At 30.8% G+C, this 15,909-nt stretch overlaps 1 protein-coding gene across 2 annotated transcripts; it reads left to right on the top strand.

Annotated features, from left to right (window-relative positions):
* The first annotated feature begins 7,077 nt into the window (after nucleotides 1-7,077).
* Nucleotides 7,078-8,674, top strand: LOC105773456 (aquaporin PIP1-2). 2 transcript variants are annotated; one of them, XM_052632520.1, is made up of 4 exons: nucleotides 7,078-7,557; nucleotides 7,705-8,003; nucleotides 8,094-8,238; nucleotides 8,319-8,674. In XM_052632520.1, the coding sequence occupies exons 1-4, from the start codon at nucleotides 7,221-7,223 to the stop codon at nucleotides 8,423-8,425; spliced, it is 888 nt and encodes a 295-aa protein (XP_052488480.1). In that variant the 5' UTR covers nucleotides 7,078-7,220; the 3' UTR covers nucleotides 8,426-8,674. The 2 variants fall into 2 exon arrangements, with proteins under 2 accessions (XP_052488480.1, XP_012450837.1); XM_012595383.2 differs by having other exon boundaries at nucleotides 8,094-8,234.
* Nucleotides 8,675-15,909: the final 7,235 nt, after the last annotated feature.

The raw sequence follows: 15,909 nt of genomic DNA on the forward strand, positions 1-15,909 counted from the left end.
AATGCCCGAAAGTAACAAAAACCAAGCCCTCGATAATATTAAGGTAACAAAATGTTAATGCCATCTGTAATGCTTGGGAAATAGTTTCATTTATATTTACTTTATTAACTTGTGTTTTTTGTTTTTTGTAGGCGAGGTTTGCTTTAGAGGTCTCGGATGCTTACGTAAAGAAAGCATTGGGAAAAAGATGGAGAGACAATAAAAGTACTTTGAAGAAAAATTATTATAAAACAAAAACAACCCTAGATGAGAAATTGCAAAATGTCTCGCCGGGTATGTTGAGGTACCAATGGGAAGATGCGGTTAGATTTTGGCATTCGAAGAAAGGCGAGGTATGACGTACTTCCAAACTATTGTAATTATTTTGGTTTATAAAATTTTCTATTTACGTACTAAAAATTTCATAACGTAGGATCGTGAACAAGTTGGAAAAAGTGACAGAAACAAAAATTCACCCACAAGTAAGTCGAGAAGTTTTGCATGTGTAATGAGGCGAGGTATTTTAATTTTTTAATATTGTCGAATATGTATAACTTTCGTTAAATAATATTTATACTACCATATTGTAGGAATCGTCGTCCGGTCAAAAGTTGGACGCCTTCAACTTTTGAAATTACACATAGGAAGAAAGATGGATCTCCCATGACTCTCAAGTTTGGTGAAATAATGGTACGTTTACTTAATAAGATTTGACTTATTTTAGTTATTTTTAGTGTTTATTTTCTAATGGTTTAATTCATTGCTTGTAATGCAACTATTGTTATGTTGCATATGTTTTTAATTTTTAATATATAATATTGCGTTCCTAACTATGTGATTTATTTATTAGGAAAAACTAAAGGATAAAAAGGCCGAGTACGAAGCGATTGCTTCTAGTGATAGTTCTGTTCATCTTGAAGACATTGATAACCGGATTATTGCTGAAGTTTTGGGTCCTGAAAGGTATGGTCGGGTTCGATTTCAAGGATCTTTTGTTAGTCCAACCCAATATTTTGGATCCAGCTCCCACCAATACATGGCTTCGGGGAGTCAGGCTCAAGTCAAGTTCGAGGTTGAAAGACCAAATGGTGAGATGCAAGCGACCACGATTGAGGTTCAAAGGAAATATGAATAACTCCGGCTACAACTTAAAGCAGAGAGGCAATGAGGAAGCGGAAGATGCAATGAGAGAAATAGAGCGAGCCAAAAAGTACGACGAACTCCAAGAATGACTTCAGTGTGATGAAGATGTTTGATCAGAACTTCCGTCTTCATAGTGTATGACATAAATATTTTATCATTTTAACATTTAACATTTTTGCAAAAATACTATGAATTCACTTTTATTTATTGATATTAATATTATTTTATTCGTTTAATTTGAAATATTATATAAATTTATTGCTTTTGGCTGGTTTAAATCTGGTTCCTTTTGATTTGTTGCTACAGGAGGCTGAAAAAATGAAAAATTTAATATAAAAAAATCCCAAAAATAGTGGCGTTTTTTTATAAAAGCGCCGCTAATTTTCATGTTCTTTAGCGGCGCTTAAGAATAAACGCCGCTAAAGAACATGATTTTTAGCGGCGTTTTTTTCTAAGCGCCGCTAAAGAACATGGTCTTTAACGGCGTTTTTTTCTAAGCGCCGCTAAAGAACATGGTCTTTAGCGGCGTTTTTGTTTGTAAACGCTGCAAACGTTTGCGACGTTTTCGTTAGCGGCCTTTTTTGCTAAAAAGCGCTACTAAAGGCCTAAAAAAACGCCGCTAAAGACCTGTTTGGTGTAGTGAGGGGAGGGACTTCTGCTTGCTCTTCTTCTTCCTCTTTATTCTCTCTGGACCAGAACATCATCCTCTCTCATTCTGGACTACCACAAATAATATAGCAGTTTTCAAGAAAAAGATTAGCAAATTTCCAGACATTTCATCTATAGGTATAATTGGATTGGAACTCACTCTCAAATTGGAATGAGATAGCAATCCAGATTCATAGAAGTAGATATGTTTAATTGTTTGAAGGTTTTTTGGATCCTAAAGCCCCATAAGCCATACCCACAAACCTAAATGCATCAGAGATAGTAAGAAATTAGAGCAGAATAACATACTAGTTTCGGGAAACAAAAAGTAAAAACTCAATCTTTGAGATTTTACATCAATATCGGTACATAGTAGAACTAGAATGATATATTTATCGCTATACAACTAATTACTTTGTTTGATATATATACATCCAGGGCAGAAGAGTGCTACAAACATGCTATCGAAGTTGAACCTCAAGACGTAGAGGCATTAGCTGATTTTTTATGGCAAGTGAAAAAAAAAAACCCTTTTTCAGGCATAGGACTCTAAAAAGGAAAATTTTTTATTTACAATTTTAATTTTTTAATTTTAAATTAATAAATATAAAATTACACTTTGATTCTCTTAAAAATGATAAAATTTTAATTTAATCTTTTAAAATTATAATAATATAGACTATCAAAATAATAAAATTACTTTTCAACTATACTAAAAATTATAATTTAATTTTGACTCATAAGAATTTTTTTGGCTTCACGTACCCTTAAAAATATGCAAAATTTATATGGAACACTGGTGGCGAAGACACTTGTTTCTATATTCGATGCATCAAAATAATAAAAAAGATTGTTTCTTGGAAATAGATCAAGCGGTGGTAGATTCGACATGTATGAATCAAATTTTAAATGTGATTCTTTTTTGTAATTCGAGTCTAGAGTTGTTTATGGCTGAGTTTTTCTAATAAAATTTTAGGCCCGGTTGATAGGTTCGGGTCTAGTTAGGCTTAAAAAATAGGTCTAAATTTTTATTCAAGTCTAGCCCGGATAAAAATGTTAAAATTCAGGTCCGGCTCGATTGTTTTAAATTTTTTATTTTATTTTTTCTATTAAAAATTTTAAAAATATAATACATCAAATACACTAAAAATATTAAAATAAATGTTTCCCAACAAATAAAGCTTTTATACTTTAATAGCACTAAGATATGTGGAACTTAACAAGCAAATGTCTCTAAAATAGTAGTAAAATTAACAATACTAGTTATACTAAATCCAAACAATAATAGCAAAATAGTATAAACATAATAGTGAAATGGTAACAAAACAATGGGAAAACAGCAACAAAACAGTAGTTTCTTTTACAAATTCGGGTCGGGTTAGGTCTAGGCCAAAAAAACCTTACCCGAGGCTTGGCCTGTCTTCTAAACAGACCTTATTTTTCTGTCCAAACACATTTTTCGAACCTCTATTTTTGCCCAAACTCTCTCATTTTTTGGGGTGATCCGACCCATAAACAGCTCTATTTGATTAAATTATAAAATAATGGTAAAAAACATTCTTTTATTTAATTTTAAATCTAAAATTTAATTTTTATTTGGATAAAAAAAATTCCTATTGAATAGAGATTGAGTAGTTTGGAAATTAAGAATTTGAATCCCTAGTTTTGGACAAACACAAGAAGTTAAAATTGCAAATGAGACACTTTGAGCTTCAACTTAAAGTGACCACTAACTTTTTCTTGAGCTCCCCATGTTCCAATTCCATGCAAATCCAAGGGAGTCCCCCCACCATGATTACTTTTAATAATGACAACCCAAATGCAGACCTCCAAAAACATGCCCACACAGTCCCCATTGCCATAACTTCTTAACCCCAAATTTGCTCCATATCACCTTTTAAAAATAGATGTCTATTCAGTCAATTAAGTTCTTTCACACATATTTCATGTATCCATTTTATATTATGTGTCATTTTTTCTTTATATTATATATACATTTAAAGTGGGCCAAAATTGCATGCATGCATATCCAGATCATATTTCAAATTATATGATGTATGATGATGTCCCTAAAATCTAACCTAAAGCTATTGCCAGCACAAAATGATAAAGCTAAAAGATTCTGAATGCCATTATTTTATGTTATCCATATGCCTGTACATTGCATATATATATATATATATATATATATATATATATAGTTAGCTGGTTTAAATTAAATATGATCAAATTCCCTAAGTCTATCATTATCTTCCAAAAGATTTTCTGCACAATTTTTGTGCACTTTCTGATATAATCATTGGTTCATATAAAACCAATGTATATAACTAGGAGTGGCTTATATTTTAAAGAAATATAAATAATTAATAAAATTAATAAAGAGATCATAATGATTTTTTTACACATAAAACTATGATATATGAATTTTAATTTTATTGATATATAAAAGAATTGGATTTGAGCATGTTTAAATATATTTTATATTTAAAATTTGGGATTATAAATTATATAAAAAAGCATAAATAACTGCACATTAAATTACTTAACTAATTATTTAGTGGAAGAAATTGCTAACACCGACTAAATTACTAAAAAATATATTTTTTCACAAGTGGAGACTTGCTTAAGAAAATAAGGAAAATGAGACTTGTGGTCTATACAAAGACCTGTTTTGTAAGTTTTATTTTCACGCACAAAGAATAGTGTTAATTAATAAATTTATGTGATTAATTAGTATATCCGAATATGTTATACTATTTTATTTGATTTAATTAATTAGAATATAATATTTTTATTTAATTAATGAAATGTACAATTACTTGAAAGTAAATTTTACTAAATTATCTTTATAGAATTTGGTTCTTCATTTCTCTAATAAATTAATTACACATCTCATTTCTCAAATAAATAAACTAAAATTTGGGATGAGCAATAAATATCTAGGGTTTCTATTTTGATCAAAGTCACATTAAAAAGTAAAAGAATTTTTTTATACAAAACACATTATTTGTTATGATTTAAGGAAATTTTGATCAAGTGTTGAAAAGAATGGTAAAATTATTATAAAAGTAATATTTTGGACGAAATATAATTGACAAAAATGTAATATAATAAATAAAATATTAATCTTTTCCTACAAATAATAAAGATATAGTTGAAATATTCCTTGAATATATCAAAGAGTTTGAAATTTTTGATTCATTAGTTTTTAAGGTTACTAGATTATCCTAAAATAGTGTTGTGCCTAGTTTGGTCATTCTAAAATTTTTTTTATCAATTTAGTTACTCTAATTATGAAAATTGCTCGAATTAGCCATTGTCATTAAAAAAATTGTTAATTTACTAATGGATTGCTGACATGACTTCTTTTTTTTTTTTTTGCTTTTGACTAAAGTTAGTGAGCTCTTTAAGAATTTGACAAAAGTTTCAAAGATGACATTATCAACATTTGAATCCTCTTTAAGAAGAGAGAATCTAATGACAACAACAACGGACCATGACCCCACTTTTTATGATGAGCCCAACGGCCTCCCTACTACCACTGACGACCACAATTTTGTCTCTACTGTTACTTCAAGTAAAATTTCTCTCTTTTACTTCCATCTTTTTTTGTTTGAGATAGAGTTGTTGTGGTCGTCAGTGGCGGTAGGGGGGCCGATGGGCTTATTAGAAAGGGTGGGGTCATGGTCTGTCGTCAATATCGTTGGATTTGTTAGACAAAACACGTTAGTGAACTACATATATATAAATATAAATAAACAAATATTTATATATAAAATATAAATTCACATATTTATCCAAAAAATTCGTTATATTGTGTTTATAATTATTTGAACACATATTTATATTTGTATTGTGGTTATATATAATCTATTTATAAACCTAAAAAATTCACATTTTAAAAATAATTATTAACTCAAAATTCGTTATAATATAAATTTATAAGAGGCTTAGGTGTTATATTTCGCCGCCCCATGTGCAAAAATTTGTGATAGAGATGATCAAATATAATTTCTAACACAGCCGAAAAAATTGACCACATGGGACAAACAATTCTGATTAGTTTTTTTTAATAATTTTATTATAAATTTTGATTATATTTTTCTGATACAATATCTAGAATTATATATAACTTCTTCTTAAACCATATTTAAAAGAATCATACATTTTAAGCGCACTTAAACTTATATTCTCCTATATCAATAGCTGTACTCATATCAATCGATAAATCTCACTAAATTATACACTATCACAAAAAAAAATTAATTTTTTGAAGTTAATTGAATTATGTCACGATATTTTATTAGAAAATTTCATTTTTACCATTGGAAAAAAACACAGAGAAAAAAGAACATCATTATATCATTTTCCACGCCCTCTCCCTTCAATCTCACACTTGACAAAAGTGGCAGTGGGCGGTGCCTGATAGATGGTCACAGCCCACACATTTGTGGCCAAAATTGAGCCAAATTATGACATCCCCTTGTCGTTTATCGCAAAAAAATATTCCCATCCATATGCATCCTTCTCGAAATAATATTTTGTTTTTTTCAATAAAACTATAGAGTTTTATTCGATTAATATAATGGTTAAAATATGAATTTAAATGTATTAAAGTGGGTTATTTTTTTCTTATTTAAGGATGGAATAATTTTAAATATTATATAAATATAATAAGAACGTATAATAAAATTAATAACAAAACTCATTTATTCCTCATATCCTACATTAGCTTATCTATAAGATATCGTTTATTGTCGACACAATCCCATGATTTTTGCATCTATCGTTCTGTCTACAATAACATCGATGGTGAGAAGTCGTTTTAATTTCATATCCATTCCATATAAATTATTAAAGGTTTTTTCCCATGTAATGTTTTCAATCATTCATCGATTCAATCTTTTGAATGTTAAAGAAAAACGATTGATGAGATCGCAATAATTAAAATTTGACCTTGTTGAAATATGTTGCAAAAAATTGTATAAAATCACAAGATGATTTTTATACTTCTTTAAGTTTTCAAATTATGTACCAAAATTTGTTTTGGAGTAGTAGTTAAAGTTTTCGTTGGGTTTAAATTTATTTGGGCTGTCACATAAGATTACGGTTAGGGAGGTAACGAAATTTAACGATAAATTAATCACTTCGTAATAAAACGATACTTAAGTGACTAAAACGTAACATTTAAAACATAAGTGACTAAAATATAATCTAAAATAAATAAAAGTGATTATTTTTATAAGTATCATTATTATATTACCTTTAACCCCTGCCTACACCCTCACCATTTTCTCAGCAAACTTAGCCTATAAAAATCACCATTACAAGTCCGAAGGACCCTCACTAATTCTAAAAGAAAGAACCAGAGTTTTGTTTCACTTTAGTTTACGTTTTTTTGTCCTTTTGGATGTTTTGATACTAAAAAAGGGAAGCAAAGAAGAAGGGAAATGGAGGGCAAAGAAGAGGATGTTAGATTGGGAGCCAACAAGTTCACAGAGAGGCAACCAATTGGGACCGCGGCTCAGACTCAAGATGACGGGAAAGACTATTCTGAACCACCACCGGCTCCATTTTTCGAGCCTGGCGAGTTAACCTCATGGTCCTTTTATAGGGCTGGGATTGCCGAGTTTGTGGCGACTTTCCTTTTCTTGTATATCACTATTTTGACTGTTATGGGAGTTGTTAAGGAAAAAACTAAGTGCCCAACTGTTGGGATTCAAGGAATTGCTTGGGCTTTTGGTGGTATGATCTTTGCTCTTGTTTACTGCACTGCTGGCATTTCAGGTAAACTTTCTTTCCTCCCCCCTTGTTTGTTTCTCGAGAAAACCAGAATGAATATGCAATTCTTTTTCCTCTTTGGGTTCTTTTCAAATATAAAAACTGTATGAAGAAAACTAATAAAAATGGCATCTGTACGGTGGTGGTGGATAGGTGGCCATATCAACCCGGCAGTGACTTTTGGACTGTTCTTGGCGAGGAAGCTGTCGTTGACGAGGGCAATTTTCTACATGGTGATGCAGTGTTTGGGCGCCATATGCGGGGCGGGTGTGGTGAAAGGTTTCATGGGGAAGACTCGGTACGGTATGTTGGGCGGCGGAGCTAACTCGGTGGCTCATGGCTACACAAAAGGTGATGGCCTTGGTGCTGAAATTGTCGGCACCTTTGTTCTTGTTTACACTGTCTTCTCAGCCACTGACGCCAAGCGCAGCGCCCGTGACTCTCATGTCCCTGTAAGCATCCCATACTTCATAATAAAATCAAATTACGGATTAAGTTATGTATGTTGTTACTAACGGATGAATTTATTTTTGTATGGCTAGATTCTGGCACCATTGCCAATTGGGTTCGCAGTGTTCTTGGTACACTTAGCCACAATCCCAATCACTGGAACTGGTATTAACCCGGCTCGTAGTCTTGGTGCAGCCATCATCTTCAACAAGGACAAGGGCTGGGATGACCATGTAAGCCCCTCTCAAATTTTCTCGCCATTTCACTCTTTTTTAGAAATTAATTCCTTAATTAGTTTGGTGTGGTTTCGGTTGCAGTGGATTTTCTGGGTGGGACCATTCATTGGTGCAGCACTAGCAGCACTCTACCACGTTGTTGTGATCAGAGCCATTCCTTTCAAATCAAAGTGATGAGGATTGTATGATTATGAACTTAAGTTAAACAAAAAAAAAAAAAAAAGAAACCCAACAACCCTTTTTAAGTTTCTTTGTTTTGTTTGTACGCTTGTGTTTTTGTATGTAAAGAAGATATATTATTATGCCTCTGTTTTTATTTATTAAACTTGAAAAAGGAAAAAGGGAGGTTGGTAATGAGCAATGACCCATCTAAAAAGTAAGTGGGCATTTGTATTTGTATGGTTATGATTTGTGAATGAGAAATGTCATTTTCATAATCCCATTTACATATTTTATATATTTGTGTGAATCTATAATCTTCTCAAAAAGTAAATAGTAAATTGATGTAATTATGCATATAAAATTTTAATTTTTATTTGATTATACAAATAATTTAACTGAAAATGTTTAAATTATTTTTATATAATCAAAATAAAAATAAATAAATTATATCTATAACTACATTAAATGAAAAAATTATATAATTTTAAAATTTATATTCGAATGTATATAAAATACCAAACACAACATATGACTACCAGCCCCATGACTTGTTTGTTTTCTAAATGAAGAAATTGAGTTGGCTTCTGTTTGTATCTTTATCTTATTATATTGCTTCTATGAGATGTTCTATCAATATAATAGAAATTTTGTATATAAAAAATAGCCACTATCAGGTCGGGTCGAGTCGGGTCTATGTATAGGTGCTTTTTCATCTTATAGAAAATAAAAATTTATGATTTATATAAATCACAACTCAAAGAAATTTTCCATTTCTTTACTTTTTTTATTTATCTTTGATCAATGGATGTATATGTTAAATTTTAAATATAATATGAAAAAATAAAGAAGTAATTAAATTATGATACTGAAATGTCATTGAATTTTAGCTCGATTGCTATTGACATTGTTAACAATGTAAGAGAATGTGAGTTCAAGCACATTAAAACACATTTATCTTCTTATTTACGATTTAGAAAGAAATTATGAATAATTCTAAATATTGAATAAAAACATATGAGATGAAAAATAACATAAATATCATATAAATATAAATATATTAGTCTATCATATATGAATATATATATATATATATATAGGAGCGAAATCGGAAGATTTTTGGGTTGGCGAGAATAAAATTGTATACTTTTATGATAATAAAATACAATTTCACCATTTTAATAGTTTATATTTTTATAATTTTTAAAGAATTAAATTAAATTTTTATCATTTTAAAAGTCAAAGTATAATTTTACCATTACTAAATTAAAATTTTATAAATTATAAAAACTAAATAGAAAATTTTCTATTTTAAGGAGATTGGACCCCTAACTTCGACTATATAGAATATTAAACACCCTTATAATATTCTACCTAACTTAACCCAACAAGTTTGTGCCAACTCTCAACACTTTCAACTTGGCTTGGGGTGATTGTTCCATTTAAATACTCTAAAGGTCTCATTTTCAATAATAACCACTCAATAAAATAATCAGAGTAAAAAGAAAAAACAGTATGTCGATTAGGTGCGTGCGTACGCATCTATAGCACCAACACATACACATGCAGATACCTCCTCATTCGTAAGACTCACTTGAATTGCGGGTGTGCTTATTTGCTTTAGCTTTAAAAAGGAGCCTATAAACTCTTTAATTAAGGCCCGGATTTGTATCGTTATTGTTCAACAGACCGATTTCTTTTAGGTAAAATTTTGAAGTATATAATGATGGTGGTTGTCTTTTCGTCGTGTTAAGATTTCATCACTAAAATACATATACAATTCATAGAGAGAACTTCTCGAGATAACGGGTGATTTTTGGGTGTACAATCATCCTCCAAAAGGATGTGAGTGTCTTCATTTTTAAGTGGGGTTTAAACTCTTAACTATGACATATAGAACATCACTTGAAGGATATAATACCACTTGAGTTAGTAATGGCTTTCGACAAAAACAAAAGATAAAACCTCAATATGATCCAAAGACAATACCTATTATTATTAAAAATCTGACTAATTATTTAACAATCGAAATTTTGAAAATTTTTCTTAAGACGTTCAGTTTCTCTCAATTACCATTAATATTTTGTAATATGTATGAAAAATCTTTTCATTAAAAGAAACCCATAAAAAAATTGACCCATTCAACAATTTTAGATTGGATTCTAGGCCTCTCTTATGGGTTTGACGATGCTTCAACAAAAACACCCATAATCCAAATAAGATAATGAAAGATCACTCGACATGTGGGCAAGTGTGAAGTATGTTGAATCATAGTTGTTAAAGTTTTTACTTGTTGTGGAAACTCATCCATCTCAAGATCACTGACATTTCTTGTAAAATTACAGTTTTTTTTAACTTCGAATTAAGCTGTGATATTATTACACCAAAACAGGCTTTTAGCGACATTTTTAGTGTCAAAACGTCGCTAAAAATCGAGCATTAGCGGCGCTTTACATAAAACACCGCTAAAGATTGAGCATTAGCGGCGTTTTTTGGAAAAACACCGCAAAAAACCTAAGCCCAACGGCATCATTTTCTGACCTTTTGAGGGCTCTAGCGGTGTTTTTAAAAAGGCGACGCTAATGCTCAGGGATTTAGCGGCATTTTCCAAGAAGCGCCGCTAAAACGCCGCTAATACTCGAGGCTTTAGCATTTTATCTGTCTATTTACTATTTAATTTGTTTATTTATATTAATTAAAATTTAATTCATTTTTAATTGAATATTTGTTAAAAATGGATAAGTTTGAAATAATGACACGTAGAAATAATTTGAAATAAAAAACATAGAAAAATATTTGTTATAAATAGAAAAATTAAAATACTATTATTTAAAATAATTTTAAAATTTTTGGGTACATGACTGATTGATTTTTAATTTATATATTAAATAATTTCATATATAATTGTAAAAGATAAGATAGTATTAGTTTTAAAATATTTAATTAATTATCATTATAGTTTAGGGTTTAATATATATGGTTTAGGGTATATGGTTAATTTAGGATTTAAGATCGGTTTAGGAGTTACAATTTCAAGGTTTATAGATTATGGAATTAGGGATTATGGATTAGGGATTCTAGTTTAAGGGTTGTGATTTAGGGGTTAGGGGTTAGAGATTAAGAGTTAGGGATTTAAGGTTTATGGATTCAATGTCAGGTTAGGGCTTAGGGTTTAGATTAATTAGTGTTTTTAATTTATATATTAAATAAGGTTTAGGTGTTAGTAGTTAGGGGTTTGGAATTAGAGGTTAAGAGTTAGTGATTTAGGGTTTAAAGATTTGGGGTCAGATTAGGCTTTAAGGTTTAGATTAATTAGTACTTTTTAATTTATATATTAATTAAGTTCTTATATAATTGTAAAAGAGGGGTTAGGGGTTAAGAGTTAGGGATTTAAGGTTTAAGAATTCTGGGGTTGGATCAAGGTTTTGGGTTTAGATTAATTAGTTTTTTTAAAAATATGTTTTAAAAATTTAATCTAAACCATTTGATATATTTAAATATTAGTTTAAATAGAATTAATAAATAAGTTAAAATAAGTATTGATATATATATATATATATATATATGGATGGATATATATTTATACTTTGCAATATATATATATATATATATATATATAGTTTTTATTTGTTCAATGTTCTAACTGAAATCTATGCCAATGAAAACTTCTATATCTTTGACCAAGTCAATTTCTTTATTTCTCTTTAGGATTTTAGTGTGCTTAAAACTTTATTTTTTTTTTATGTTATTGAAGCATTGGATCATCTTTGCATGCTGCAGGAACAGGCTGCTTTGCTAACATGTTGAAATGTTGATTTTGATAATTCCTTACATATTAAATATTGAAGTGTTGATATTCAAGCTAGTAATTTAACAGTAAGGTTTATTAATGTTATCCAATTAATTAATTGGACTAACTTATCAGGTTTTGTAAATTAATGGGATAAAATTCATAATTAGACCTTTACTTATTTATTTTTATTCCAAAGTGTTACCTTGAAAGTTAGTATTGGTTTAATTTTCCAGTACTTATTGTGTGTATGTTTTGCTTTTATTTATTTGCAGATGTGGTTTTGGTCTTCTAATGTATGAATCAAGTGCATTTCTATTCTTCTATTTGCGTTAAGATTTGAAACGAAGACAAAGCAAGGAGACTTCTAAGTAATGTGTCATTTTGTTGAAACCAGGGGTTATTTTTTCGGTATTACTCTGAAAAGTGATTGCCAAAACTGTTGTTTCGGATTTGTGTATTTTTCTTTTTTTTTTCTTGTGGTTCTTCTTTTTTGTTTCGGGAGGTGATTGTGTAAACATTTTAGTGTGATTTAGTTATTGTAAGAATATTTTTAACATTGTTAATTTTAATATTATTGTAAGAATATTTTGAATTATAATTCAGTTATCAATTTATATCATATATCTTTCATTGAATTTGAAGTATCATTTAAATTTGTTGTTTTTGGTTGGATTTTATGTTACAAGAAGGATTGTATATGGATGAAAATCGGATGTTACTAATTTGCCAAAATTAGTGGCATTTTTCCATAAACGCCCCTAAAGAACAGTACTTTTAGGGCGTTTGTGATAAAAGCGCCGCTAAAGATCATATTCTTTAGCGGCGTTTGTGGGTAAGCGCCGCTAAAGTTCATGTTCTTTAGGCGTTTGTGGGAGAAGCGCCGCTAATGGTCATGATCTTTAACGGCGTTTGTGGGAAAAGCGCCGCTAAAGGTCTTGGTCTTTAGCGGTGTTTGTGGGAAAAGCGCCACTAAAGGTCTTGGTCTTTAGGTCATGGTCTTGGTCTTTAGATGCATAGCTTTTTTATTGGCCGCAAATTATGGCGCATTGCTATCGGAGATGATATTCAACCTGTTCGTGAGACGGATGAGATTGTTTTCAAGTATAAAGATTGTTTGGTGGACTAGGACAGTAATAATTATCAAATTATCACTTGGTTTTGTAGTACATCTGTTTTTGACATTTATGCTTAGTTTGATGAGTTTGAAACAACAAAAGAGATTTGAGACTTTTTTGTTGCTCGATATCGAATCACCAATATTACTCATTGCTTCCAACTATGGAGTACCTTACACAATTTCAAGCAATGGCTCGGTCAATCTGTGAATGCCTTTCTTGCCAAGGTGAAGTCAATCTGGACTCAATTGTCCTAAGCCAAGATCAGCGAGGACCATTTTCACCTCATTCAATTCTCATGGTACTTTTGCCATGAATATGAGTCAGTCCAAGCCTCTCTACTCCATCGGAGACCCCTTCCATCCTTAGACACTACTATTAAAAAACTTATTTTTTAGTAGACCTGTCTAGGGTTGGTTTAGGCATCTTCCTTCGATGTTGCTCTTGCTACTAGACCACTGTCCCAAAATTCTAGCTCTGACAATGTTTTTTGTAAAAATTATGGTCAGAATGGTCATTAATTTTCCTCCTATCCTAAGGTGGAATGTTGTTACAATCATAAATATGGTCACCTTGTTCGCGATTGTTTGATATGGCCCCTTCAAATTGGTAACACTACTAAGGTTAATGGATCTCTCAGCTCCAAATGAGTTTTTCATGTTCTTGGTTCATCAGTTGTTGTTGCTGCTTCTGCAAATTCTACTTCCCTCTCATTAAGTAACTTAGTACCTCTCTTGAAACAAGTTTTATCTTCCAATTCCTCTTCACATTTTCTCATGTCTGTTACTCCAAGTACTTCTACTTGGTTTTTTGATTCTGCTTGTTATAATCATATGACACCTAATTTACAAGATTTCTCCACCCATGTGTCTACCTTCTCTCTTCCACCTGTTCATACAGCTAACGATACAAATGCCTATTACACATGTAGGTCATACATTCATCTCTAACCCTAGTCTCTCGAACACCTATTGTGTCTCTACCTTAGCTTTTAATCTCGTTTCTATTGGACAACTTTGTGATTTTGGTTTTAAAAATATTTTTTCTTGTCTAGTTGTTAGGTGCAAGATCTGACTACGAGGATGATTCTTGGAACAGGCCAGAAAGTGGGGAGATTATTTGAGCTCGTTACGTTGTATCTACCTAAGGGACCTATCTCTACTGTCACCACTTTATGACCTTCTTTACTTCAGTGGCATCTTCAACTTAGTCATGCTTCTGTAAGTAAACTTCATCAATTAGTGTCTCATGGATTATTAGGATCCACCAAATTTGAGTCTTTTAAATGTCTTGAGTGTCAACTTGCTAAACAATTGGCCTTGTCATTTACTAATAGAACTTTTATTACTACATCTCCTTCAAAACTTATTCACTCTGACATTTGGGGTCCTTCCCCTGTTTCTATTGTTAGTGGTTCTCAGTATTTCATTATTTTTATAGATGATTACTTTTGTTTCACCTAGATTTACTTTATGACAACTATTTTTCTATTTCCCAAACTTATTAGTTATTTAGTTAATTAATTAATGTTACCAATTAAATTATTTTATCAATCTAATTATAATTTCGTTAAAGCCATGACAAATTTACCATATTAGAATCTACGAGGAGATGTATTTAATTGTCCCATTCAATAAAACTATGATGACTAGTTAATTTAATTCTCACTTTGAACTTCAATAAAACTATGAGGAAATTTACCCTACATATTTTCAAATCTCCCACAATTGTGATCTCTAAATCAACGCAGCTCGTACCAGCTAGTTGTAACCTTCTGCAAGCTTCCAACACTCTTCTAGATGCAACGACTTTATAGTCTACCTACATTTTCATGTTATACTTCTTGATGGTCGCTACACATTCCTCCTTATTTGGAAATTGTTGACTTATAGCCAACTCTTTTGATTCAGAGTTTAGCTGTAATACCCCTAACCCGTATCTTTCTCCAGAATAGGGTTATAGAGCATTACCGGAGTTTACAAATTAATTTTCAGACATTTCATTTCATCAAGCATTCATATTTATAATCAATCAAAATCAAAATATTTATGAGCTAACATTAGGCTAATTTACCAAAAAAAGCCGTTTTTTTCAAAATTTACCGAAATGGGCCGATTTCTTTATTATTTATCGGAATGGGTCATTTTTCGGGAAATCTCGTCCATGTCAACACGATGTCAGGGTACGTGTCAGGATATCGCGTCCACGTCAGCAGGTCGCGCTGACGTGGATGCGATGTGCCACGCGCGTGAACAGTGGCCCAACGGTCAAAAATTTGACCGTTGCCCCCCCAACGGTCAAAAAATAAAAAACTATAAAAAACCCCCTACCCCCATTTTTTTCACAAACAAATCCTATCTAAATTTCCTTCCAAAATTCTCTCAATGTCCTTCCAAAATTCTCTCAAATTCCTTCCAAAATTCTCTCAAACTCTCAAATTCCTTCCAAAATCCTCTCAATTTCCTTCCCAAAATCTCTAAAATCCATATTAAATTTCTTTTTCTATTCAATTTCATTTTTTAAAGATAATTTTAAATAATTTTATATTTTTTTAAAATAATTTTAAATTTTTTAATATTTTCAACAATGGCCGGATCATTGATTC

This window comes from Gossypium raimondii, chromosome 6 (assembly GCF_025698545.1).
Source record: "Gossypium raimondii isolate GPD5lz chromosome 6, ASM2569854v1, whole genome shotgun sequence".
NCBI lineage: Eukaryota > Viridiplantae > Streptophyta > Magnoliopsida > Malvales > Malvaceae > Gossypium > Gossypium raimondii.